Raw genomic sequence first — 25,075 nt, forward strand, 5'->3', positions numbered from 1 at the left:
TTCAGTCCTCTGCAGTCTCTCTCTCTCTCTCTCATTCCACCTCCATAATCAACGGTCCTCCCTCTCCTCCATATTCCTCTCCTCCCCCGCTACAGTCATTGATAACAGAACATGTTGAAAAGCACTGTAGGTGGACTATTGATTCAACAGGGTTATTCTAGAAATTGAGAAGTGCTGTGTCCCTACGATTGTTTATTATGTGTGTGTGTGTGTGTGTGTGTGTGTGTGTGTGTGTGTGTGTGTGTGTGTGTGTGTGTGTGTGTGTGTGTGTGTGTGTGTGTGTGTGTGTGTGTGTGTGTGTGTGTGTGTGTGTGTATTTATGGCCACTCTAGTAGTATGCCAGCTTGTTCTACTGTCATTGTCGGTTTCTCCTCTAACAAACTCCCCTCCCTTCTCTCTCTTTCAGTCCATCATGGAACAGTTCAACCCCTGCTTGCGGAACTTCGTTGCCATGGGGAAGAGCTATGAGAAGGCCCTATCCAGTGAGTGTTCTATTCTTCTTCTCCTCTAATCTGGTTCTGTGGCCTGTTCTTCTCTCCTCTCTTTGTCGTCTGTTCCTCACCTCGCTCTCTCTTTCTCCTGCTCTCACTCCTCTCCTCTCCTCTCCTCTCCTCTCCTCTCCTCTCCTCTCCTCTCCTCTCCTCTCCTCTCCTCTCCTCTCCTCTCCTCTCCTCTCCTCTCCTCTCCTCTCCAGGTCTAGGCAGCCAGTCACCAGCCTCCTGCTCTCACTCTCTCCTCTCCTCCCACTCCTCTCCCTCTCCTCTCAAGGTCTAGGCAGCCAGTCACCAGCCTCCTGCTCTCTCCTCTCCTCTCCTCCCACTCCTCTCCCTCTCCTCTCCAGGTCTAGGCAGCCAGTCACCAGCCTCCTGCTCTCACTCTCTCCTCTCCAGGTCTAGGCAGCCAGTCACCAGCCTCCTGCTCTCACTCTCTCCTCTCCTCCCACTCCTCTCCCTCTCCTCTCCAGGTCTAGGCAGCCAGTCACCAGCCTCCTGCTCTCACTCTCTCCTCCCACTGCTCTCCCTCTCCTCTCCAGGTCTAGGCAGCCAGTCACCAGCCTGCTGCTCTCACTCTCCTCTCCTCTCCTCCCACTCCTCTCCCTCTCCTCTCCAGGTCTAGGCAGCCAGTCACCAGCCTCCTGCTCTCACTCTCTCCTCCCACTGCTCTCCCTCTCCTCTCCAGGTCTAGGCAGCCAGTCACCAGCCTCCTGCTCCCAGTCTCCTTTGTGCCGTCTCATTTAAAGAAAGGGATGATATTTCTCATCCTGACACCGTAGCAGTCACACAGCCAGTCTTATCATCTGGTCTGCAACCCCTGGCACAGCCTCAGGAGTGAGGATGTTTCCCAAACGGTATCCTGTTCCCTACATAGTGCACTACTTTAGACCAGATGGAATAGGGTGTTGTTTGGGACACAGACAGAGAGGTGTGTTGCAGAGCAGCAGTACAATCAACGCCTGGGTCCTAATCAGAGCAGAGCAGCAGTACAATCGACAGCTGGGAGCAGAGATGGAGCACTGTGTACCTCTGGTGGAGTGATAGACAGTTCACTATAAAAGATCTGATAGACAATGGATGTGTGTGTGTGTGTGTGTGTGTGTGTGTGTGTGTGTGTGTGTGTGTGTGTGTGTGTGTGTGTGTGTGTGTGTGTGTGTGTGTGTGTGTGTGTGTGTGTGTGTGTGTGTGTGTGTGTGTGTGTGTGTGTGTGTGTGTGTTTGCTCACTCTTTGGTTTACTAAAGAGGTTTAGGAGAGCAGACGAGTACAGATGGACTTATCACACAGAGGACAGAGTGTAGTTGAACCTAACTTGCTCAGATATCTCTCACTTTGTACTGTAGGTCAGGTCTGTCAACAACCCAATAAACACCACAGACACACGAACACATTCGCTGACAGAAGAGTCTATCACTGTCTCCTCAACACTGAATATATCCAGATAACTTGGTGGGATAATGACCCATGAAGGAGTCTGACCTCTGCAGTGGGTTAATGGGATAATGACCCATGAAGGAGTCTGCCCTCTGCAGTGGGATAATGACCCATGAAGGAGTCTGCCCTCTGCAGTGGGATAATGACCCATGAAGGAGTCTGCCCTCTGCAGTGGGATAATGACCCATGAAGGAGTCTGCCCTCTGCAGTGGGATAATGACCCATGAAGGAGTCTGCCCTCTGCAGTGGGATAATGACCCATGAAGGAGTCTGCCCTCTGCAGTGGGTTAATGATCCATGAAGGAGTCTGCCCTCTGCAGTGGGATGATGACCCATGAAGGAGTCTGCCCTCTGCAGTGGGATGATGATCCATGAAGGAGTCTGCCCTCTGCAGTGGGACAATAACCCATGAAGGAGTCTGCCCTCTGCAGTGGGATGATGATAATCCATGAAGGAGTCTGCCCTCTGCAGTGGGATGATGACCCATGAAGGAGTCTGCCCTCTGCAGTGGGATGATGATAATCCATGAAGGAGTCTGCCCTCTGCAGTGGGTTAATGACCCATGAAGGAGTCTGCCCTCTGCTGTGGGATGATGATCCATGAAGGAGTCTGCCCTCTGCTGTGGGATAATGACCCATGAAGGAGTCTGCCCTCTGCAGTGGGATGATGATCCATGAAGGAGTCTGCCCTCTGCAGTGGGACAATAACCCATGAAGGAGTCTGCCCTCTGCAGTGGGACAATAACCCATGAAGGAGTCTGCCCTCTGCAGTGGGTTAATGATCCATGAAGGAGTCTGCCCTCTGCAGTGGGTTAATGATCCATGAAGGAGTCTGCCCTCTGCAGTGGGTTAATGATCCATGAAGGAGTCTGCCCTCTGCAGTGGGATGATGATAATCCATGAAGGAGTCTGCCCTCTGCAGTGGGTTAATGATCCATGAAGGAGTCTGCCCTCTGCAGTGGGACAATAACCCATGAAGGAGTCTGCCCTCTGCAGTGGGACAATAACCCATGAAGGAGTCTGCCCTCTGCAGTGGGTTAATGATCCATGAAGGAGTCTGCCCTCTGCAGTGGGTTAATGATCCATGAAGGAGTCTGCCCTCTGCAGTGGGTTAATGATCCATGAAGGAGTCTGCCCTCTGCAGTGGGATGATGATAATCCATGAAGGAGTCTGCCCTCTGCAGTGGGTTAATGACCCATGAAGGAGTCTGCCCTCTGCAGTGGGTTAATGACCCATGAAGGAGTCTGCCCTCTGCAGTGGGATGATGATAATCCATGAAGGAGTCTGCCCTCTGCAGTGGGTTAATGATCCATGAAGGAGTCTGCCCTCTGCAGTGGGATGATGATCCATGAAGGAGTCTGCCCTCTGCAGTGGGATGATGATCCATGAAGGAGTCTGCCCTCTGCAGTGGGATGATGATCCATGAAGGAGTCTGCCCTCTGCAGTGGGATAATAACCCATGAAGGAGTCTGCCCTCTGCAGTGGGACAATGACCCATGAAGGAGTCTGCCCTCTGCAGTGGGTTAATGACCCATGAAGGAGTCTGCCCTCTGCAGTGGGTTAATGATCAATGAAGGAGTCTGCCCTCTGCAGTGGGACAATAACCCATGAAGGAGTCTGCCCTCTGCAGTGGGACAATAACCCATGAAGGAGTCTGCCCTCTGCAGTGGGTTAATGATCCATGAAGGAGTCTGCCCTCTGCAGTGGGATAATGACCCATGAAGGAGTCTGCCCTCTGCAGTGGGTCCGGGGGGTGTAGCTCCTCCTCTGACTGGCTGGTCTCTGACCCCCCCCCCCTTCACCCCATGCCAGTTTCTGTTCCTGGTAGGCTGGACAGATCTAATAGGGAGACCTGGAGGATTGGCCCAGGCCAGTTGATCTGTTCCTGGTAGGCTGGACAGGTCTAATAGGGAGACCTGGAGGATTGGTCCAGGCCAATTAGACCATTAAGAGGTGAGTGAAGAGGAGGGGGTGTGGGTGGACACATGCTGTAAACCCATATGGTCGTGTTAGTCAGTAGTAAGTAACTAAGCTTTAGTCTGAGCCTCAACGGTCCATAGGGCAGGAACCTGTCTTGTTTTTGTAATGTGAGGCAGCTTGGTGTACAAGTTCACCCCCTGGACAGGACTCTTCTGTTGGCTGGGACTGGGACTGGGGGCTGGGGACTGGGGGCTGGGGGCTGGGACTGGGACTATAGGAGTCCATTTGGAATTCTGCATGTCAAGGGAGTTGCATCCTAACCCTAAGGTAGATGGTGTCCTCTCTCTAAGGTAGCTAGGAAGCGGTGGATCACTACCCTGTCTGACCCTTCTCTCCCCACCCACTGTCTGCTGCCCAGTTATAGACCCTAATCCCCTGCTCTGTCCCTCTTCATTCTGTTGGTCCTGTCTCACCCTCTACATTCTGTTGGTCCTGTCTGTCCCTCTACATTCTGTTGGTCCTGTCTCACCCTCTACATTCTGTTGGTCCTGTCTCACCCTCTACATTACGTTGGTCCTGTCTGTCCCTCTACATTACGTTGGTCCTGTCTGTCCCTCTACATTACGTTGGTCCTGTCTGTCCCTCTACATTACGTTGGTCCTGTCTGTCCCTCTACATTACGTTGGTCCTGTCTGTCCCTCTACAATATGTTGGTCCTGTCTGTCCCTCTACAATATGTTGGTCCTGTCTGTCCCTCTACAATATGTTGGTCCTGTCTGTCCCTCTACAATATGTTGGTCCTGTCTGTCCCTCTACATTACGTTGGTCCTGTCTGTCCCTCTACATTCTGTTGGAAGGAAGTAAAGTAACTCAGCTTATCTACCCCAATACACACACACACACACACACACACACACACACACACACACACACACACACACACACACACACACACACACACACACACACACACACACACACACACACACACACACACACACACACACTGCCCACTATTAGCTGTGTGTTGAAGAGGGCGCACACACACACACACTGCCCACTATTAGCTGTGTGTTGAAGAGGGCGCACACACACACACACACTGCCCACTATTAGCTGTGTGTTGAAGAGGGCGCACACACACACACACACAAACCACCCCCTGCAGACAAATATATATTGACATTTATATCAACACTCCACATAATCAGACTGAGCATTTCAATGGCAAACGGAGGCACAAGGAAATAAAGTATTAAATATATATTTGTTATTGTCATGAAATAAACAGGGATTTATTAGACATACAGTGATGATACAAACATCAAATTAAAACACTACATGGGGGCTTGAAACTAGAAAAGGCCTGTTACTAATCAATCACCCTTAAAGATTAAACAAACCTACTCAACCCTCATCTTATCTCTACTGTCAATCAATACAGCTAATACCAACCAGTGCTCCAACTCTTCCACAAGGCAGGCTGTAACTTCCAATCCAGAACAATTTGAACCCAGATCCCCCTGCTGGGCGGGACTGGACTGGGCAGGACTGGGCTGGACTGGGCGGGGCTGGGCTGGGCTGGACTGGGCGGGGACTGGGCTGGACTGGACTGGGCGGGGCTGGGCTGGACTGGGCGGGGCTGGGCTGGACTGGGCGGGACTGGGCTGGACAGGGCTGGATATGACAAGTGAGGAGTTGTTCAGGCGGACCAGAGTTGGCCACCGCTGCTGCCAGCCAGTCAGTCAGTGATGATGGATAGTGGGCTGGTTCATGTTCAGTCAGTCTACTTGTCCACTGTCAGTGATGATGGATAGTGGGCTGGTTCATGTTCAGTCAGTCTACTTGTCCACTGTCAGTGATGATGGATAGTGGGCTGGTTCATGTTCAGTCAGACTCGGGGCCAGAGTTGGCCACTGTTTCTGTCAGCCTGTTTGGGGAGCAGCAGGTTGGCAGGCAACAGTGGTGTCTGACTTTGGCCCAGTCTGGTTCTCACTTCTCACAGCCTGTCAGTCCCCTGTGAGTGTTGACAGCCACAGCAGAGGTCTGGTCTAGGTTGAATCCAGCTAGCTGCACTAGACAGCCCATAATAACTAGTTGTTCAGGATCCAGCTAGCTGCACTAGACAGCCCATAATAACTAGTTGTTCAGGATCCTGCTAGCTGCACTAGACAGCCCATAATAACACGTTGTTCAGGATCCAGCTAGCTACTGTAGCGTTACAGTAGCTAGCTAGATCCTGAATGTGTTACTGTAGCGTTACAGTAGCTAGCTAGATCCTGAATGTGTTACTGTAGCGTTACAGTAGCTAGCTAGATCCTGAATGTGTTACTGTAGCATCGTCCTCTCTCTCTCCACATGAGACACACCATTACTCTCTATAGCATCGTCCTCTCTCTCTCTCCACATGAGACACACCATTACTCTCTATAGCATCGTCCTCTCTCTCTCTCCACATGAGACGCATCATCCTCTCTCTCCACATGAGACGCCATTAGTCTCTATAGCATCGTCCTCTCTCTCTCTCCACATGAGACACACCATTACTCTCTATAGCATCGTCCTCTCTCTCTCTCTCTCTCCACATGAGACACACCATTACTCTCTATAGCATCGTCCTCTCTCTCTCCACATGAGACACACCATTACTCTCTATAGCATCGTCCTCTCTCTCTCTCTCCACATGAGACACACCATTACTCTCTATAGCATCGTCCTCTCTCTCTCTCCACATGAGACACACCATTACTCTCTATAGCATCGTCCTCTCTCTCTCTCTCCACATGAGACACACCATTACTCTCTATAGCATAGTCCTCTCTCTCTCTCCACATGAGACACACCATTACTCTCTATAGCATCGTCCTCTCTCTCTCTCCACATGAGACGCATCGTCCTCTCTCTCCACATGAGACACACCATTACTCTCTATAGCATCGTCTTCTCTCTCGACGTGAGGATGTGTGTGAACACTTCTGTGTGTGCGTCTTTATAGGCCACGGAGTTGCCCTCTACCTCTGACCCTAATCTCATGCTGTTCTTCCTCTGTCCCCAGATGTGACGTTTGCTGCTAAGGGCTACTTTGATGCCCTGGTGAGGATGGGAGAGCTAGCCAGTGAGAGCCAGGGATCCAAGGACATGGGTGAGTAGTAGCCAATCAGCTGTCAGGATGTTGTGTCCCGCCCGTCCCTGGACCTAAAGGGGTATTCAGTGCTGGCCAATGCTTGTCTTAGTGTTTGTACTGTAAGTCCGTTTGTCCGTGTCTATCAGCTGCTACATATCTCTTTCCCTTCTCTGGACCTAAAGGGGGTGGTTAACTGGGCTCTCCTGCTGGCCAACACACACACAGTCACTTCCTGTGTTTGTGTCACAGTAATGTCAGGTCTGTAGAGAGATGACCCAGTCTTTGTTTTCCACGCAGGCAGCATTGTGGGGTCACTCCGACACTCTAAAAAGAAAAGCTTCCTGGATGATCCTTTAGGGGTTCTTCAAATTGAACTGTGGGGGAACCTCTCAGTTCTTCAAAGAACCCCCTTAATGGTTCCTCAAATAACCCCTTAATGGTTCCTCAAAGAACCCCCTTAATGCTTCCTCAAAGAACCCCTTAATGCTTCCTCAAAGAACCCCCTTAATGGTTCCTCAAAGAACCCCCTTAATGGTTCCTCAAAGAACCCCCTTAATGGTTCCTCAAAGAACCCCCTTAATGGTTCCTCAAAGAACCCCCTTAATGGTTCCTCAAAGAACCCCCTTAATGCTTCCTCAAAGAACCCCCTTAATGCTTCCTCAAAGAACCCCCTTAATGGTTCCTCAAAGAACCCCCTTAATGCTTCCTCAAAGAACCCCTTAATGGTTCCTCAAAGAACCCCTTAATGGTTCCTCAAAGAACCCCCTTAATGGTTCCTCAAAGAACCCCCTTAATGGTTCCTCAAAGAACCCCCTTAATGGTTCCTCAAAGAACCCCTTAATGGTTCCTCAAAGAACCCCCTTAATGGTTCCTCAAAGAACCCCCTTAATGGTTCCTCAAAGAACCCCCTTAATGGTTCCTCAAAGAACCCCTTAATGGTTCCTCAAAGAACCCCTTAATGGTTCCTCAAAGAACCCCTTAATGGTTCCTCAAAGAACCCCTTAATGCTTCCTCAAAGAACCCCCTTAATGGTTCCTCAAAGAACCCCCTTAATGGTTCCTCAAAGAACCCCCTTAATGGTTCCTCAAAGAACCCCTTAATGGTTCCTCAAAGAACCCCTTAATGGTTCCTCAAAGAACCCCTTAATGCTTCCTCAAAGAACCCCCTTAATGCTTCCTCAAAGAACCCCCTTAATGGTTCCTCAAAGAACCCCTTAATGCTTCCTCAAAGAACCCCTTAATGCTTCCTCAAAGAACCCCCTTAATGCTTCCTCAAAGAACCCCCTTAATGCTTCCTCAAAGAACCCCCTTAATGGTTCCTCAAAGAACCCCCTTAATGGTTCCTCAAAGAACCCCCTTAATGCTTCCTCAAAGAACCCCCTTAATGGTTCCTCAAAGAACCCCCTTAATGGTTCCTCAAAGAACCCCCTTAATGGTTCCTCAAAGAACCCCTTAATGCTTCCTCAAAGAACCCCTTAATGGTTCCTCAAAGAACCCCCTTAATGGTTCCTCAAAGAACCCCCTTAATGGTTCCTCAAAGAACCCCCTTAATGGTTCCTCAAAGAACCCCCTTAATGGTTCCTCAAAGAACCCCCTTAATGGTTCCTTAAATAAACTTTTTTGGGGTTAATTTGTTTTTTTACCCACCACTATTATTATTATTAATATTATCAATATGCATAACAATAACATATTTGAGTGTTTTATGATTTTAGTGTAAAAGCAGCATTCTACCATCTAAATATGTGGTAAACTCCAAGCAGAGCTCCAAGTTCAATCAGTTTCTCCTCTGGCATGTTAATGTGTTGATGTCCTTTGTCAGGTTTCCATGTCTATTCATCAGTGATGTAGGGAGGGTGAAGTCTGTGAAAACAAAAATATGAATTATACAGATGAGTAACAAAACGTGCACATGACCGTATTCAAACCTTGTTATTTGTGGTAAATGTGAATGAAAACATTGTTCACTTCTGACTGGTTTTCATACACACATCTTGTCCGTAACGTAGAGACCTCTGGGATCTTCGTTGAAGAGGTCAGAGAGGAGGTAGAGGACTGCTGCTAGAAGGTTTTAGAGAAACCATTCATACCAATGTAATGATAATGTAATGCAGATCACATGTAGGTTATGTGACAAACCAATACCATTTGTACATACCTTTGTGTGCCTTCTCGTCAGTACTCCTACAGACACATAAGTGGGTCGTTCAGTCATCTGCACCTGTAGCCTTCAACAGATTCTTCTTTCTTTGTTGATTAACATCCTTTGAAATTGGTCCATTTTCTGATTATAAAGAATTTTAAAAGGGAGAAAGTGCCCGACCAACACAGGGAGAAAGTGCCCGACCAACACAGGGAGAAAGTGCCCGACCAACACAGGAAGACAGTGCCCGACCAACACAGGGAGACAGTGCCCGACCAACACAGGGAGAAAGTGCCCGACCAACACAGGAAGACAGTGCCCGACCAACACAGGGAGACAGTGCCCGACCAACACAGGGAGACAGTGCCCGACCAACACAGGGAGACAGTGCCCGACCAACACAGGGAGACAGTGCCCGACCAACACAGGGAGACAGTGCCCGACCAACACAGGGAGACAGTGCCCGACCAACACAGGAGACAGTGCCCGACCAACACAGGGAGACAGTGCCCGACCAACACAGGGAGACAGTGCCCGACCAACACAGGGAGACAGTGCCCGACCAACACAGGGAGACAGTGCCCGACCAACACAGGGAGACAGTGCCCGACCAACACAGGAGACAGTGCCCGACCAACACAGGGAGACAGTGCCCGACCAACACAGGGAGACAGTGCCCGACCAACACAGGGAGACAGTGCCCGACCAACACAGGGAGACAGTGCCCGACCAACACAGGGAGACAGTGCCCGACCAACACAGGGAGACAGTGCCCGACCAACACAGCCATTTGACAAATATGAAATGATAGATATCATCATAAAATATTATCAATTTAGATCAGAGCTGGAGGTCGACCGATTTATGATTTTTCAGCAGATACTGATTATTGGAGGACCAAAAAAAGCCAATACCGATGAATCAGGTGTTTTATTTATTTATTATTGATATATATTTTTGTAATGATGACAATTACAACAATACTGAGTGAACACTTTTATTTTAACTTAATATAATAGATAAAAAATCGTCCTCTGCAAATTAGATTTCAAAAAGTCATTTCATTTTGTGACAGACAGCAGCTTGGTGGATTTGATTCAGTTCCACTTAAAAGTGGATTGGTTTCAGCTCAGAGTGTGTGTGTGTGTGTGTGTGTGTGTGTGTGTGTGTGTGTGTGTGTGTGTGTGTGTGTGTGTGTGTGTGTGTGTGTGTGTGTGTGTGTGTGTGTGTGTGTGTGTGTGTGTGTGTGTGTGTGTGTGTGTGTCCATCCTTGTGTCTTGGTCCATTTATAAAGGTCTACAGATCCACAAGTTGACAGGAGCTGCTGCCCTCGGATACAATAGTTGCCGTGGCAACAGCTGGCGGTCCCGATGTTTTATCTCCACTCTGGGGACATCAGTCTCTGTGAAGACATCAGTGTCTGTGATAGGATTCTCCTCTCCTTGATCCATGAACAACAAGCTGTTTATTCTGACAGGTTTTCATGGCTCTGTTCTGTAGGGTGTTCTGTAGTAGGACAGCTGGGGGGTGTTCTGTAGTAGGACAGCTGGGGGTGTTCTGTAGTAGGACAGCTGGGGGTGTTCTGTAGTAGGACAGCTGGGGGTGTTCTGTAGTAGGACAGCTGGGGGGTGTTCTGTAGTAGGACAGCTGGGGGGTGTTCTGTAGTAGGACAGCTGGGGGGTGTTCTGTAGTAGGACAGCTGGGGGGGGGTTCTGTAGTAGGACAGGTGGGGGGGGGGGGGTTCTGTAGTCGGACAGCTGGGGGTGTTCTGTAGTAGGACAGCTGGGGGGGGGGGGTGTTCTGTAGTAGGACAGCTGGGGGGGGGGGGGGGTTCTGTAGTAGGACAGCTGGGGGGTGTTCTGTTGTAGGACAGCTGGGGGGTGTTCTGTAGTAGGGCAGCTGGGTGGGGTGTTCTGTAGTAGGGCAGCTGGGGGGTGTTATGTAGTAGGACAGCTGGGGGGGGGGTGTTATGTAGTAGGACAGCTGGGGGGGTGTTATGTAGTAGGACAGCTGGGGGGGTGTTATGTAGTAGGACAGCTGGGGGGGGGTGTTCTGTAGTAGGACAGCTGGGGGTGTTCTGTAGTAGGACAGCTGGGGGGTGTTATGTAGTAGGACAGCTGGGGGGGGGTGTTATGTAGTAGGACAGCTGGGGGGGTGTTATGTAGTAGGACAGCTGGGGGGGTGTTATGTAGTAGGGCAGCTGGGGGGTGTTATGTAGTAGGGCAGCTGGGGGGTGTTATGTAGTAGGACAGCTGGGGGTGTTATGTAGTAGGGCAGCTGGGGGGGTGTTCTGTAGTAGGGCAGCTGGGGGGGTGTTCTGTAGTAGGGCAGCTGGGGGGGTGTTCTGTAGTAGGACAGCTGGGGGGTGTTATGTAGTAGGACAGCTGGGGGGTGTTATGTAGTAGGACAGCTGGGGGGTGTTATGTAGTAGGACAGCTGGGGGGTGTTATGTAGTAGGACAGCTGGTGGGGGGTGTTATGTAGTAGGACAGCTGGGGGTGTTATGTAGTAGGACAGCTGGGGGTGTTCTGTAGTAGGACAGCTGGGGGGGTGTTCTGTAGTAGGACAGCTGGGGGTGTTCTGTAGTAGGACAGCTGGGGGTGTTCTGTAGTAGGACAGCTGGGGAGGGGTGTTCTGTAGTAGGACAGCTGGGGGAGGGGTGTTCTGTAGTAGGACAGCTGGGGGAGGGGTGTTCTGTAGTAGGACAGCTGGGGGAGGGGTGTTCTGTAGTAGGACAGCTGGGGGAGGGTGTTCTGTAGTAGGACAGCTGGGGAGGGGTGTTCTGTAGTAGGACAGCTGGGGGAGGGGTGTTCTGTAGTAGGACAGCTGGGGGAGGGGTGTTCTGTAGTAGGACAGCTGGGGGGGGGGGGTGTTCTGTAGTAGGACAGCTGGGGGAGGGGTGTTCTGTAGTAGGACAGCTGGGGGGGGTTCTGTAGTCGGACAGCTGGGGGTGTTCTGTAGTAGGACAGCTGGGGGGTGTTCTGTAGTAGGACAGCTGGGGGGTGTTCTGTAGTAGGGCAGCTGGGGGGGGTGTTCTGTAGTAGGACAGCTGGGGGGTGTTATGTAGTAGGACAGCTGGGGGGGTGTTATGTAGTAGGACAGCTGGGGGGTGTTATGTAGTAGGACAGCTGGGGGGGGGTGTTATGTAGTAGGACAGCTGGGGGGGGGTGTTATGTAGTAGGACAGCTGGGGGGGGTGTTATGTAGTAGGACAGCTGGGGGGGTGTTCTGTAGTAGGACAGCTGGGGGTGTTCTGTAGTAGGGCAGCTGGGGGGGTGTTCTGTAGTAGGACAGCTGGGGGGGTGTTATGTAGTAGGACAGCTGGGGGGTGTTATGTAGTAGGACAGCTGGGGGGGGGGGTGTTATGTAGTAGGACAGCTGGGGGGTGGGGGGGGTGTTCTGTAAGGTGTAGTACAGCGTAGTTGGGGCTTCCCTGAGCTAATCAGTCAGCCAGAGGGAAAGACATGGAAGTGATGTGTGGATGTTTTATTCAGTAAAAGGGCTTTTCATTTGACATTTACACGTTAGTCATTTAGCAGATGCTCTTATCCAGAGAGACGTACAGTTAGTTAATCATCTGAAGAGGGCTAGGTGAGACAACCACATCATATCTGTCATAGTAAGTACATTTTTCCTCAGTAGCTATCAGTACAGTCAGCTCTAGTGTGGGAAAGTGGGCGTGTTAGTTCATGAAAGGTATGTTTTTGTGGGGGAAGGGGGTGCTGTGGGATTATCCACACCACACACACAGCCATGAGAGGTTTCCCATTGATTTCAAGGTGTTAACATGTTAACAGACGATATCTCATATCATTTACCCAGCTCAGACCCTCTACAGGAAAACAATGTCCCATAGAGGTGTGTCTGACTCCAGAATAGCTATGTGTGAAACCGATCCCCCTCTTCTCCATAGGTTTTCTCAACAGATTAAACTATGTTTGAAATGATTTGTTTGTGTGTGTGTGTGTGTGTGTGTGTGTGTGTGTGTGTGTGTGTGTGTGTGTGTGTGTGTGTGTGTGTGTGTGTGTGTGTGTGTGTGTGTGTGTGTGTGTGTGTGTGTGTGTGTGTGTGTGTGTGTGTGTGTGTGTGTGCGCGCGTGTGAAATCAAAGTGTGAATAATTCCAACACATCAACATGTTTTTGATAATAACACTAGTAACTGTTGTTCCAATTTCTACTCTTCCATACTATGTGTAGACCACACCCACTTTCCCCTGTAGTTGTAGCTCTCTCTAGGTAGACCACACCCACTTTCCCCTGTAGCTGTAGCTTTCTCTAGGTAGACCACACCCACTTTCCCCTGTAGCTGTAGCTCTCTCTAGGTAGACCACATCCACTTTCCCCTGTAGTTGTAGCTCTCTCTCTAGGTAGACCACACCCACTTTCCTCTGTAGTTGTAGCTCTCTCTCTAGGTAGACCACACCCACTTTCCCCTGTAGCTGTAGCTCTCTCTAGGTAGACCACACCCACTTTCCCCTGTAGCTGTAGCTCTCTCTAGGTAGACCACATCCACTTTCCCCTGTAGTTGTAGCTCTCTCTCTAGGTAGACCACACCCACTTTCCCCTGTAGTTGTAGCTCTCTCTCTAGGTAGACCACACCCACTTTCCCCTGTAGTTGTAGCTCTCTCTAGGTAGACCACACCCACTTTCCCCTGTAGCTGTAGCTCTCTCTAGGTAGACCACGCCCACTTTACCCTGAAGTTGTAGCTCCCTCTCTAGATAGACCACACCCACTTTCCCCTGAAGTTGTAGCTCCCTCTCTAGGTAGACCACACCCACTTTCCCCTGAAGTTGTAGCTCCCTCTCTAGGTAGACCACACCCACTTTCCCCTGAAGTTGTAGCTCCCTCTCTAGGTAGACCACACCCACTTTCTCCTGTAGTTGTAGCTCTCTCTAGGTAGACCACACCCACTTTCCCCTGTAGTTGTAGCTCCCTCTCTTGGTAGACCACACCCACTTTCTCTTGTAGTTGAATCTCTCCCTCCCTCTCTAGGTAGACCACACCCACTTTCCCCTGCAGTTGTAGCTCCCTCTCTAGGTAGACCACACCCACTTTTCCCTGTATTTGTAGCTCTCTCTCTAGGTAGACCACACCCACTTTCCCCTGCTGTTGTAGCTCTCTCTCTAGGTAGACCACACCCACTTTCCCCTGCTGTTGTAGCTCTCTCTAGGTAGACCACACCCACTTCTCCTGTAGTTGTAGCTCTCTCTCGGTAGACCACACCCACTTTCCCCTGTAGCTGTAGCTCTCTCTAGGTAGACCACGCCCACTTTACCCTGTAGTTGTAGCTCCCTCTCTAGGTAGACCACACCCACTTTCCCCTGTAGTTGTAGCTCTCTCTCTCTAGGTAGACCACACCCACTTTCCACTGTAAATGTAGCTCTCTAGGTAGACCACACCCACTTTCCCCTGTAGTTGTAGCTCTCCCTCGAGGTAGACCACACCCACGTTCTCCTGTAGTTGCAGCTCTCTCTAGGTAGACCACACCCACTTTCCCCTGTAGTTTTAGCTCTCTCTAGGTAGACCACACCCACTTTCTCCTGTAGTTGTATCTTTCCCTCCCTCTCTAGGTAGACCACACCCACTTTCTCCTGTAGTTGTATCTTTCCCTCCCTCTCTAGGTAGACCACACCCACTTACTCCTGTAGTTGGAGCTCTCTCTCTAGATAGACCACACCCACTTACTCCTGTAGTTTGAGCTCTCTCTCTAGGTAGACCACACACACTTACTCCTGTAGTTGGAGCTCTCTCTCTAGATAGACCACACCCGCTTACTCCTGTAGTTGGAGCTCTCTCTCTAGATAGACCACACCCACTTACTCCTGTAGTTGGAGCTCTCTCTCTAGGTAGACCACACCCACTTACTCCTGTAGTTGGAGCTCTCTCTCTAGGTAGACCACACCCACTTACTCCTGTAGTTGGAGCTCTCTCTAGATAGACCACACCCACTTACTCCTGTAGTTGGAGCACTCTCTCTAGATAGACCACACCCACTTACTCCTGTAGTTGGAGCTCTCTCTCTAGATAGACCACACCCACTTACTCCTGTAGTTGGAGCTCTCTCTCTAGATAGACCACACCCACTTACTCCTGTAGTTGGAGCTCTCTCTCTAGATAGACCACACCCACTTACTCCTGTAGTTTGAGCTCTCTCTCTAGGTAGACCACACACACTTACTCCTGTAGTTGGAGCTCTCTCTCTAGATAGACCACACCCGCTTACTCCTGTAGTTGGAGCTCTCTCTCTAGATAGACCACACCCGCTTACTCCTGTAGTTGGAGCTCTCTCTCTAGGTAGACCACACCCACTTACTCCTGTAGTTGGAGCTCTCTCTCTAGGTAGACCACACCCACTTACTCCTGTAGTTGGAGCTCTCTCTCTAGGTAGACCACACCCACTTACTCCTGTAGTTGGAGCACTCTCTCTAGATAGACCACACCCACTTACTCCTGTAGTTGGAGCTCTCTCTCTAGATGGACCACACCCACTTACTCCTGTAGTTGGAGCTCTCTCTCTAGATAGACCACACCCACTTTCCCCTGTAGTTGGAGCTCTCTCTCTCTAGATAGACCACACCCACTTTCCCCTGTTGTTGTAGCTCTCTCTCTCTAGGGAGACACCCACTTTCCCCTGTTGTTGTAGCTCTCTCTCTCTAGGGAGACACCCACAGTCAGAGGTGAGGCTCCTCATGCTAGGTGTTTCCTGTTCCACTGCTACAGGGGAGGAGAGCATCAACAAGGCCTGTAACAGCATGTTTGTACTTCACTCTCTCTCTGGAGTGTCTGTGGCTGGTGTGTCCAGGTGTGTGTGTTACGCTGTGGTACGTCGACTGCCTGGGGGTGATCTGTATTTTTCAGTGTGTGTTTAGTGGCTGTTAGTCTGTTAAAGCCGTTGGGTTCATTATGAGACTGACTGTAAATGGTTCCACCTACACATCTGAGACGAGGCAGCTTTTACTGTCATCCTTTCTCTCTCCTCTCTCTGTCTCTCTCTGTCTCTCTCTCTCTGTCTGTCTCTCTCTCTCTGTCTCTCTCTCTCTGTCTCTCTCTCTGTCTCTCTCTCTCTGTCTCTCTCTCTCTCTGTCTGTCTCTCTCTCTGTCTCTCTCTCTCTCTGTCTCTCTCTCTCTCTGTCTGTCTCTCTCTCTGTCTGTCTCTCTCTCTGTCTCTCTCTCTCTCTGTCTCTCTCTCTCTCTGTCTGTCTCTCTCTCTGTCTGTCTCTCTCTCTCTCTCTGTCTCTCTCTGTCTCTCTCTCTCTGTCTCTCTCATTATGCTTGAAGCGTGTACTTAAACTGCTTTCAGAGATAATGTTCTGTCATTATGCTTGAAGTGTGTTTTTGTCTTTCAGAGATAATGTTCTGTCATTATGCTTGAAGTGTGTTTTTGTCTTTCAGAGATAATGTTCTGTCATTATGCTTAAAGTGTGTTTTTGTCTTTCAGAGATAATGTTCTGTCATTATGCTTGAAGTGTGTTTTTGTCTTTCAGAGATAATGTTCTGTCATTATGCTTGAAGTGTGTTTTTGTCTTTCAGAGATAATGTTCTGTCATTATGCTTAAAGTGTGTTTTTGTCTTTCAGAGATAATGTTCTGTCATTATGCTTGAAGTGTGTTTTTGTCTTTCAGAGATAATGTTCTGTCATTATGCTTGAAGTGTGTTTTTGTCTTTCAGAGATAATGTTCTGTCATTATGCTTAAAGTGTGTTTTTGTCTTTGAGAGATAATGTTCTGTCATTATGCTTAAAGTGTGTTTTTGTCTTTGAGAGAGAATGTTCTGTCATTATGCTTAAAGTGTGTTTTTGTCTTTGAGAGAGAATGTTCTGTCATTATGCTTAAAGTGTGTTTTTGTCTTTCAGAGATAATGTTCTGTCATTATGCTTGAAGTGTGTTTTTGTCTTTCAGAGATAATGTTCTGTCATTATGCTTGAAGTGTGTTTTTGTCTTTCAGAGATAATGTTCTGTCATTATGCTTAAAGTGTGTTTTTGTCTTTGAGAGAGAATGTTCTGTCATTATGCTTAAAGTGTGTTTTTGTCTTTGAGAGAGAATGTTCTGTCATTATGCTTGAAGTGTGTTTTTGTCTTTCAGAGATAATGTTCTGTCATTATGCTTAAAGTGTGTTTTTGTCTTTGAGAGAGAATGTTCTGTCGTGCCATTTTATTATCAGAACATCAGATATTCCACAGGTTGATGCCATACAGGTTTCATTACATTAACATTATATCATCATATAAACTATAGTCCTCAGCTAAAACATCATAAATCATAGAATAATGTGACTTTGACTGGTGTGTGTGTGTGTGTGTGTGTGGTGTGTGTGTGTGACTATATAGTTTGACTGGTGTGTGTGTGTGGTGTGTGTGTGTGTGTGTGGTGTGTGTGTGACTATATAGTTTGACTGGTGTGTGTGTGTGTGTGTGTGACTATATAGTTTGTGTGTATTCCCTGTGCCAAAGGACACTGTGGCTCCTCCACCCCCACACACTCATTCCCCTCCTCGGCTTGGTCTAATCATCCCGTCACTCTCCCTTCCTCCCACTCACACACGCCTCACACTCCATCTCTTTCTCTCTTCTTTCTTTCCCTCCTCCCAACTCTCTCCTGCCCTCGCTCCCACATCTCTTCTTTCTTATTCTCTCTCCCCCCCGGCTTTCTTCTCCTCCTCCCCAGGTTCTCCATCTCTTCTCTACCTCCTCTCTTCTCTCCCTCTCTTCTCCTCATACCCAGGTTCTCCCTCTTCTCTCTCTCCTCTCTCTCTTCTCTCCCTCTCCCTCTCCAAGCTCTCTTCTGTCCCACATTTCTCTCCCTTTTTTCTCCTCCTTCCATCCCTCTTCCATCCATGTCTTCCTCTCCTCCCCAACTCCCTCCTCTGTAGAAGGATAAGAATATACTTATTACAATGGTGGCATTTCCATCCACATATCTCAGTCATAGTAAATACATGTTTCCTCAGTAAAGTAGCTTTCAGCAGAGTCGGAGCTAGTAAGAGGAGGGGAAACGGTGAAGTTCATGAAAAATGCTGTGGGATTATTCAAGGTGCTCTTTGACGAGGTAGAGTTTCACATGTTCTCAGAAGATGGACTGTTATTTATTATCAACTAAAGTGACACACCATGTTTTAGTTTTATTTATTAGACTTTAGAAGCCAGCACAGAGCCTGTGGTTATGTCTCAAATAACACCCTATTCCCTATACAGTGCCCTACTTTTAACCAGTGCCCATAGGGCTCAGGTTGAAAGTAGTGCACTATATAGGGTATAGGGTGTCATTTGGGAAGCAATGGTTGTAATTTATGATGCTCAGTATATCCCCCCTGCTCAGGTGAAGAGTTCAGAGCTCTTCTCTGCTCTGCTCTGGGCTTGTCTCTCTGCCCTGCCAGCTGCCCTACATGGTTAGACTCAGTTTCACTACATTCTGAAGGAATGTGACACACAGGATTAACCATACAAATAGAATTACTAGATTGGGTAATTAGCCTCTCAGTTGAGGATTCCTGTTCTAATAATACTATTTCTATGGGGTTCACCCCCTACATCGAGCCCTTTTAAACTCCGACAATGGAAGTTTGATCTCATCCATTTGGTTTGAAGATCCAATGCAGATGTTTTGATCTAAATGTCTAATCATTTCTGGGTAACAATTAAGTATTTAATAGCTTCTTGGCAAAGAGAAATTTCACAAGCAAGAATTTTGCTTGGGCTGTGTGGGAATGTTTTGAGTTGTGGAGGGGAAAACTAACTGTTATTGGCTGAGGTTTTGAACTGTCTTTTCTTATTGGTCTATTAACTCATTTACCCCATAGTGATGTCACCATGGAAGGCCAAAACTCCCTCCCACCAAACAGGCTGATTTTTCAGGTGATCTTTTCAAACTGCTCTTGTGCTAAAAGGGCATTATAATTATTTTCACAGTATTTTTCCAACCTGTGTGGAAATATATATATAAAACACAGGAAAAACTCAAATAAATGAACTGCACTGGTTCTTTTAATAAAGTTCTGTTTAATGAAAGATTTGAAAGACACTACACACACACAGCTAGAGGGATAGCTACAGTCTGTGGGGGACTAGGCCAGCTACAGTCTGCGGGGGACTAGGCCAGCTACAGTCTGCGGGGGACTAGGCCAGCTACAGTCTGCGGGGGACTAGGCCAGCTACAGTCTGCGGGGGACTAGGCCAGCTACAGTCTGCGGGGGACTAGGCCAGCTACAGTCTGCGGGGGACTAGGCCAGCTCCAGTCTGCGGGGGACTAGGCCAGCTCCAGTCTGCGGGGGACTAGGCCAGCTCCAGTCTGCGGGGGACTAGGCCAGCTCCAGTCTGCGGGGGACTAGGCCAGCTCCAGTCTGCGGGGGACTAGGCCAGCTGCAGTCTGCGGGGGACTAGGCCAGCTGCAGTCTGCGGGGGACTAGGCCAGCTGCAGTCTGCGGGGGACTAGGCCAGCTGCAGTCTGCGGGGGACTAACTAGGCCAGCTGCAGTCTGCGGGGGACTAACTAGGCCAGCTGCAGTCTGCGGGGGACTAACTAGGCCAGCTGCAGTCTGCGGGGGACTAGGCCAGCTACAGTCTGCGGGGGACTAGGCCAGCTGCAGTCTGCGGGGGACTAGGCCAGCTGCAGTCTGCGGGGGACTAGGCCAGCTACAGTCTGCGGGGGACTAGGCCAGCTACAGTCTGCGGGGGACTAGGCCAGCTACAGCTCCACCTCAGTCCTCACATTCCAGGTCGACTAGTCAGAATACAACACAACTAGCAGACGCCTTGTTTCCCTCTTCACCAACTCCCATGACATTCTCTGTTTACTTTACCATCAGGGTCTAATCATGGAGGAGTCAGCACACTGTTATGTACTGTGGGAAATCAGGGCTCAAGTACCGTAGCCTACCTAGTGGTTGGAGGGAGTAGCACGTAATCAACATCTAACATCCCTCAGTAATTACCAACCAGACCCGGGTTCAAATAATATTTGTTTTCTTTCAGGCTAGGTTTGAGCCTACCTGATGTGATGGGACCAATGGAATAGTCCCAAAGTGAAAGTGTCCTTCGGGAACTGGAACAGACAGGCTCAATAAAACCTTTCAAGTCATTTGAAAGAAAACCAATACTATTTGACACCTGACAACCTTAAGTAGCATCTAACGGTGATTACCTTAGTAATGAAGAACACACACACACACACACACACACACACACACACACACACACACACACACACACACACACACACACACACACACACACACACACACACACACACACACACACACACTGCAATGAGGATGACACAGGGGAAATTAGGCATAAATAGTGATTTAGCGTAATTGTCTTTTTTAGGTTAATGGATAGGATGCAGCTACAGAGCCTTCAGAAAGTATTCACACCCCTTTGCCCACATCTTGTTGTGTTACAGCCTGAATTTAAAACGGATTACATTTAGTTTTTGTGTCACTGATCCATACCTATTACTCCATAATGTCAAAGTGGAATTTTGTTTGTAGAACATTTCTGAAATTCATTTAAAAAATGAAAAGCTGAAATGTTTTGAGTCGATAAGTATTCAACCCCTCTATGGCAAAGCCTAGAGTTACAATGTGCTTAACAAATCACAGTTGTGTGGACTCACTCTGGTTCCAATAATAGTGGTTAACATGCTTTTTGAATGACTATCATTCTCTGTACCCTACATATACAATTATCTGTGAGGTCCCTCAATTGTGTAGTGAATTTCAAGCACAGATTCAACCACAAAGACCGGGGAGGTTTTTTTAAAGCCTCGCAAAGAAGTGCACCGAATATCCCTTTGAGCGCGGTGAAGTTATTAATTACACTGTGGATGATGTAGCAATACACCCAGTCATTACAAAGATACAGGCCTCCTTCCTCCCTCAGTTACAGGCCTGTTTCCTAACTCAGATACAGGCGTCCTTCCTCCCTCAGTTGCCGGGGAGGAAGCTGCCCAGGGACTTCCCTATGAGGCCAATGGTGATTTTAATGGTTAGACTTTAATGGTTGTGCTATTAGAACAGAGGATGGATAAACATTGTAGTTACTCCACAATATTAACCTAAATGACAGTGAAAAGGAAGACTGTACAGATAAAATATATTGCTAAACATGCATCCTGTTTGCAACAAGGCACTTAATTTCTTTGCCACATTTTTGCAGTATTACTTTACTTTTTGTCCTGAATACAAAGTGTTATGTTTGGGGCAAATCCAACACATCACTGAGTACCGCTTCATATTTTCAAGCATGTTGGTGGGTGCATCATGTTATGGGTATGCTTGTCATTGGAAGGGATAGGGAGTTTTTAGGATAAAAAGAAACTGAATGCAGCTAAGCACAGGCAAAACCTGGTTGTCGTCTTTCCAACAGACACAAGGAGTTGAAATTCACTTTTCAGCAGGACAAAAACCTTAAAGACAAAAGACAAATCTCCACTGGAATGGTTTACCAAGATGACATTGCATGTTCGTGAGTGGCCTAGTTAAATGTTTGATTCAAATTGTCTTGATCCATACATACTATGGCAAGACATGTTCAGAGCTCCAATCGTTGATGGGGCCGACCAATCAGCTGCTTAGAATCCAGGAAGCCATTTCCTGAAATACACACATACAAACACATACCCAAACGACACAGAAAATGGGGAACGTAACAAGCCCACCCCAAAACCTGCAAACTCCCAGTTTGCAACAACAAAAACCAACACGCATCCCCAGTTACGAAACCCGTGATAGAGCGTTGGCAACCCCAGTTACTAAACCCGTGATAGAGCGTTGGCAACCCCAGTTACTAAACCCGTGATAGAGCGTTGGCAACCCCAGTTACTAAACCCGTGATAGAGCATCGGCAACCCCAGTTACTAAACCCGTCACATCGTGAATCTGTACATTATATCCTATTATAGCCCACCGCATAAGGCGGCGGTTCTGATTGTACATTTGCTTCAAAACACCAAAGGATTATGGTCTGTGAAGACCAGTATAGGCAAGGCACTCTAGCCCACATATTCTTCAAAAAACTAGCAATAGCAAAGCTAGCAATAAAGCCAGCGTCTCTTGTTCAATGGTGGAGTACCTTGACTGACACGAGTTGAACTTACAGGGAGAAGAAACTGACGGGCCGATCCACTCCGTCTTCATCTTCCTGTAAGAGAACAGTACCCACCCCCACTATACTAGCATCTACCTCCAAGAGAACTGCACCCACCCCCACTATACTAGCATCTACCTCCAAGAGAACTGCACCCACCCCCACTATACTAGCATCTACCTCCAAGAGAACCGCACCCACCCCCACTATACTAGCATCTACCTCCAAGAGAACCATACCCACCCCCACTATACTAGCATCTACCTCCAAGAGAACCGCACCCACCCCCACTATACTAGCATCTACCTCCAAGAGAACCGCACCCACCCCCACTATACTAGCATCTACCTCCAAGAGAACTGCACCCACCCCCACTATACTAGCATCTACCTCCAAGAGAACTGCACCCACCCCCACTATACTAGCATCTACCTCCAAGAGAACCGCACCCACCCCCACTATACTAGCATCTACCTCCAAGAGAACCATACCCACCCCCACTATACTAGCATCTACCTCCAAGAGAACCGCACCCACCCCCACTATACTAGCATCTACCTCCAAGAGAACCGCACCCACCCCCACTATACTAGCATCTACCTCCAAGAGAACTGCACCCACCCCCACTATACTAGCATCTACCTCCAAGAGAACTGCACCCACCCCCACTATACTAGCATCTACCTCCAAGAGAACTGCACCCACCCCCACTATACTAGCATCTACCTCCAAGAGAACCGCACCCACCCCCACTATACTAGCATCTACATCCAAGAGAACCGCACCCACCCCCACTATACTAGCATCTACCTCCAAGAGAACCGCACCCACCCCCACTATACTAGCATCTACCTCCAAGAGAACTGCACCCACCCCCACTATACTAGCATCTACCTCCAAGAGAACTGCACCCACCCACACTATACTAGCATCTACCTCCAAGAGAACTGCACCCACCCCCACTATACTAGCATCTACCTCCAAGAGAACTGCACCCACCCCCACTATACTAGCATCTACCTCCAAGAGAACCGCACCCACCCCCACTATACTAGCATCTACCTCCAAGAGAACTGCACCCACCCCCACTATACTAGCATCTACCTCCAAGAGAACTGCACCCACCCACACTATACTAGCATCTACCTCCAAGAGAACCGCACCCACCCCCACTATACTAGCATCTACCTCCAAGAGAACCATACCCACCCCCACTATACTAGCATCTACCTCCAACTTAAAAGGTTTGTCAAAGTTGGGGGCGGAAAGCACTGGAGCACTACAAAGTAGCACTTTAGCGGACTCAAAAGCATAGTTACAGTCCTTGGACCACTTAAATGGTACCTTGGGACTAAGCAGAGATGAAAGGGGAGCTACTACCGTTGAGAAATTCTTACAGAATGTACGATAGTACCCTACCATCCCCAGGAATCTGCGCAACTGTCGGCGAGTCGTGGGAGCAGGAAAAGCAACAATTGCTTCCACTTTGCCAGTTACTGGGCGCACTTGACCTCATCCCACCTGCTTCCCTAAGTAAGTCACAGTAGCCTTCCAGAACTCACACTTGACCTCGTCCCACCTGCTTCCCTAAGTAAGTCACAGTAGCCTTCCCAAACTCACACTTGACCTCGTCCCACCTGCTTCCCTAAGTAAGTCACAGTAGCCTTCCAGAACTCACACTTGACCTCGTCCCACCTGCTTCCCTAAGTAAGTCACAGTAGCCTTCCCAAACTCACACTTGACCTCGTCCCACCTGCTTCCCTAAGTAAGTCACAGTACCCTTCCAGAACTCACACTTGACCTCGTCCCACTTGCTTCCCTAAGTAAGTCACAGTAGCCTTTCAGAACTCACACTTGACCTCGTCCCACCTGCTTCCCTAAGTAAGTCACAGTAGCCTTCCAGAACTCACACTTGACCTAGTCCCACCTGCTTCCCTAAGTAATTCACAGTAGCCTTCCAGAACTCACACTTGACCTCGTCCCACTTGCTTCCCTAAGTAAGTCACAGTAGCCTTCCCAAACTCACACTTGGCCAAATTGAGGGTTAGAAGCATCCACCAACCGCTGAAACACACTTTTCAAATAGATGAATTAATCACCACATCGTCACATACCTCTTTAACTCCACCTACAGTCACATACCTCTTTAACTCCACCTACAGTCACATACCTCTTTAACTCCACCTACAGTCACATACCTCTTTAACTCCACCTACAGTCACATACCTCTTTCACTCCACCTACAGTTACATACCTCTTTAACTCCACCTACAGTCACATACCTCTTTCACTCCACCTACAGTCACATACCTCTTTCACTCCACCTACAGTCACATACCTCTTTACCTCCACCTACAGTCACATACCTCTTTACCTCCACCTACAGTCACATACCTCTTTACCTCCACCTACAGTCACATACCTCTTTACCTCCACCTACAGTCACATACCTCTTAACCTCCACGGGGAGGTGAGTGTAGCAGGGTGTTGCGTTCCCTCCTCCAAGAGGCGTATGTAACATGTAGCGATATGCTGGCACACACACACACACACACACACACACACACACACACACACACGCACACGCACACGTTCATGTGTAAATGGCTCTCGTTTATAACTACCAAGAGCAAACCATGACATCAGAACACACACACACTCTCACGCACGTGCGCTCACATACACAGTGCCAGCTAGCAGCGATTTCTCCAGTGTTCCAGTAGGCTGTCAGACCTCTCTCCCTCTACCACCTCGCTCTGTTAGAATGGGAGCAGGGAGCTCTTTTCTTAGCTCAGCTCTGCTCTTTTCTTAGCTCAGCTTCTCACTCCCAGAGGTCCCTCTCTGCCTGCCTGCACCTGCTCTATATAGGTGACACGCAGTGCA

General features: G+C 48.7%; 1 protein-coding gene across 1 annotated transcript in view; it reads left to right on the forward strand.

Moving 5' to 3' along the window:
- Positions 1 to 400: 400 nt before the first annotated feature.
- LOC124023888 (brain-specific angiogenesis inhibitor 1-associated protein 2-like) overlaps positions 401 to 25,075 on the forward strand; it is a gene marked incomplete at its 3' end in the record, with an annotated part of 86,726 nt that continues 62,051 nt past the window's right edge. Inside the window, exons 1-2 of the mRNA XM_046338051.1 lie at positions 401 to 482; positions 6,902 to 6,988. Coding sequence (XP_046194007.1) covers positions 413 to 482; positions 6,902 to 6,988 — 157 coding nt within the window. The remainder of the gene's footprint in view (positions 483 to 6,901; positions 6,989 to 25,075) is intronic.

Source organism: Oncorhynchus gorbuscha, unplaced genomic scaffold, assembly GCF_021184085.1.
Source record: "Oncorhynchus gorbuscha isolate QuinsamMale2020 ecotype Even-year unplaced genomic scaffold, OgorEven_v1.0 Un_scaffold_1706, whole genome shotgun sequence".
Classification (NCBI taxonomy): domain Eukaryota; kingdom Metazoa; phylum Chordata; class Actinopteri; order Salmoniformes; family Salmonidae; genus Oncorhynchus; species Oncorhynchus gorbuscha.